Source organism: Propithecus coquereli, unplaced genomic scaffold (genome assembly GCF_000956105.1).
Source record: "Propithecus coquereli isolate 6110/MARCELLA unplaced genomic scaffold, Pcoq_1.0 Scaffold172, whole genome shotgun sequence".
Classification (NCBI taxonomy): Eukaryota; Metazoa; Chordata; class Mammalia; order Primates; family Indriidae; genus Propithecus; species Propithecus coquereli.
This window is the reverse complement of record NW_012141858.1, coordinates 2,196,558-2,197,677: the sequence shown is the minus strand read 5'-3', so window position 1 is coordinate 2,197,677 and position 1,120 is coordinate 2,196,558. Positions and strand designations below refer to the sequence as shown.

The 1,120-nt window shown below is 40.2% G+C and overlaps 1 protein-coding gene across 1 annotated transcript in view; it reads left to right on the top strand.

The window, feature by feature from the left end:
- Positions 1-331: 331 nt before the first annotated feature.
- Positions 332-1,120, top strand: part of IL26 (interleukin 26) — a 22,660-nt gene continuing 21,871 nt past the window's right edge. Inside the window, exons 1-3 of the mRNA XM_012642038.1 lie at positions 332-533; positions 619-675; positions 847-981. Coding sequence (XP_012497492.1) covers positions 363-533; positions 619-675; positions 847-981 — 363 coding nt within the window. The 5' untranslated portion in view covers positions 332-362. The remainder of the gene's footprint in view (positions 534-618; positions 676-846; positions 982-1,120) is intronic.

Sequence of the window (1,120 nt, the reverse complement as noted above, 5' to 3'; positions counted from 1 at the left end):
ACACAGCCTCCTGGAAATCATCCTTTTCTGTATTCGCATGGCATGGCTTTTAAAATAATGAAATCTGCTGTGATATACAACTAAAGTTCTGAATTTTTTTGAAACATCTTACCAGTAAGCTTGTGCTTTTATATAACGTCACAGATGCTGTGGTCAACCTTTTTTGATTATGAAGCAAGCTCTAAAAAAATAGAACAGCCAAAGTGATCTTCCTCTACATGAACTGTATGTTATCTTTGACAGCATCTCATTGGACTGGCGGCTTTGAGGGCTGAAGTAAGTAGGTTACCCTCTCGTCTAACCAGCACTCGTATCTCCCAGGCCGCTGTGAGTGGCATGAGCCCAGAGCGGGGTGGAGGGAAATGTTGGTGAATTGTATTTTGAGGTCTGGGTTGCTGTTTGTCACTCTGTCTCTTGCCATTGCCAAGCACAAGCAATCTTCCTTCACCAAAAGTTGTTACCCAAGGGGAATACTGTCCCAAGCTGTTGACACCCTCTACATCAAGGCAGCATGGCTCAAAGCAACGATTCCAGTAAGTATTAGGCTCTGATTAAAATGATGACCTAAAGCACATTTGTAATCCTGGATGCAACTTATTTCTCTTTGTTTTATTGTAGGAAGACCGCATAAAAAATATACGATTATTAAACAAGAAAACAAAAAAGCTATTTATGGTAAGTCAGAAAGTCTTTTTCTTTTTCACATCCCTACTTGTTTGATGCTTTTTTCCCCTGCATTTTAATTTTTTCCAGATGGTCATGAACTAATGATCAGGGCATATTTCAGTGACTTTTTAAAAAAAATGCATGGTTTACCTTATGCAATTTCTTGTACATTATTTGTAGAAAAACTGCCGATTCCAAGAACAGCTTCTGTCCTTCTTCATGGAAGATGTTTTTGGTCAACTCCAATTGCAAGTTTGCAAGGAAATACACTTTGTGGAAGACTTTCATAGCCTTCGGCAGAAATTGAGCTGCTGGGTAAGTACGCACAGCAAATGTGGGTTTTGTCCTAGAAACCTGTCTAGGAGACAGTGTGTAGGAAGCTGTCTCCACACCAAAGGGGGAGTAAAAGGAGCTTTGTAATCATTGGCTTCTAGTCCAAGTGGGGAGTTCATCA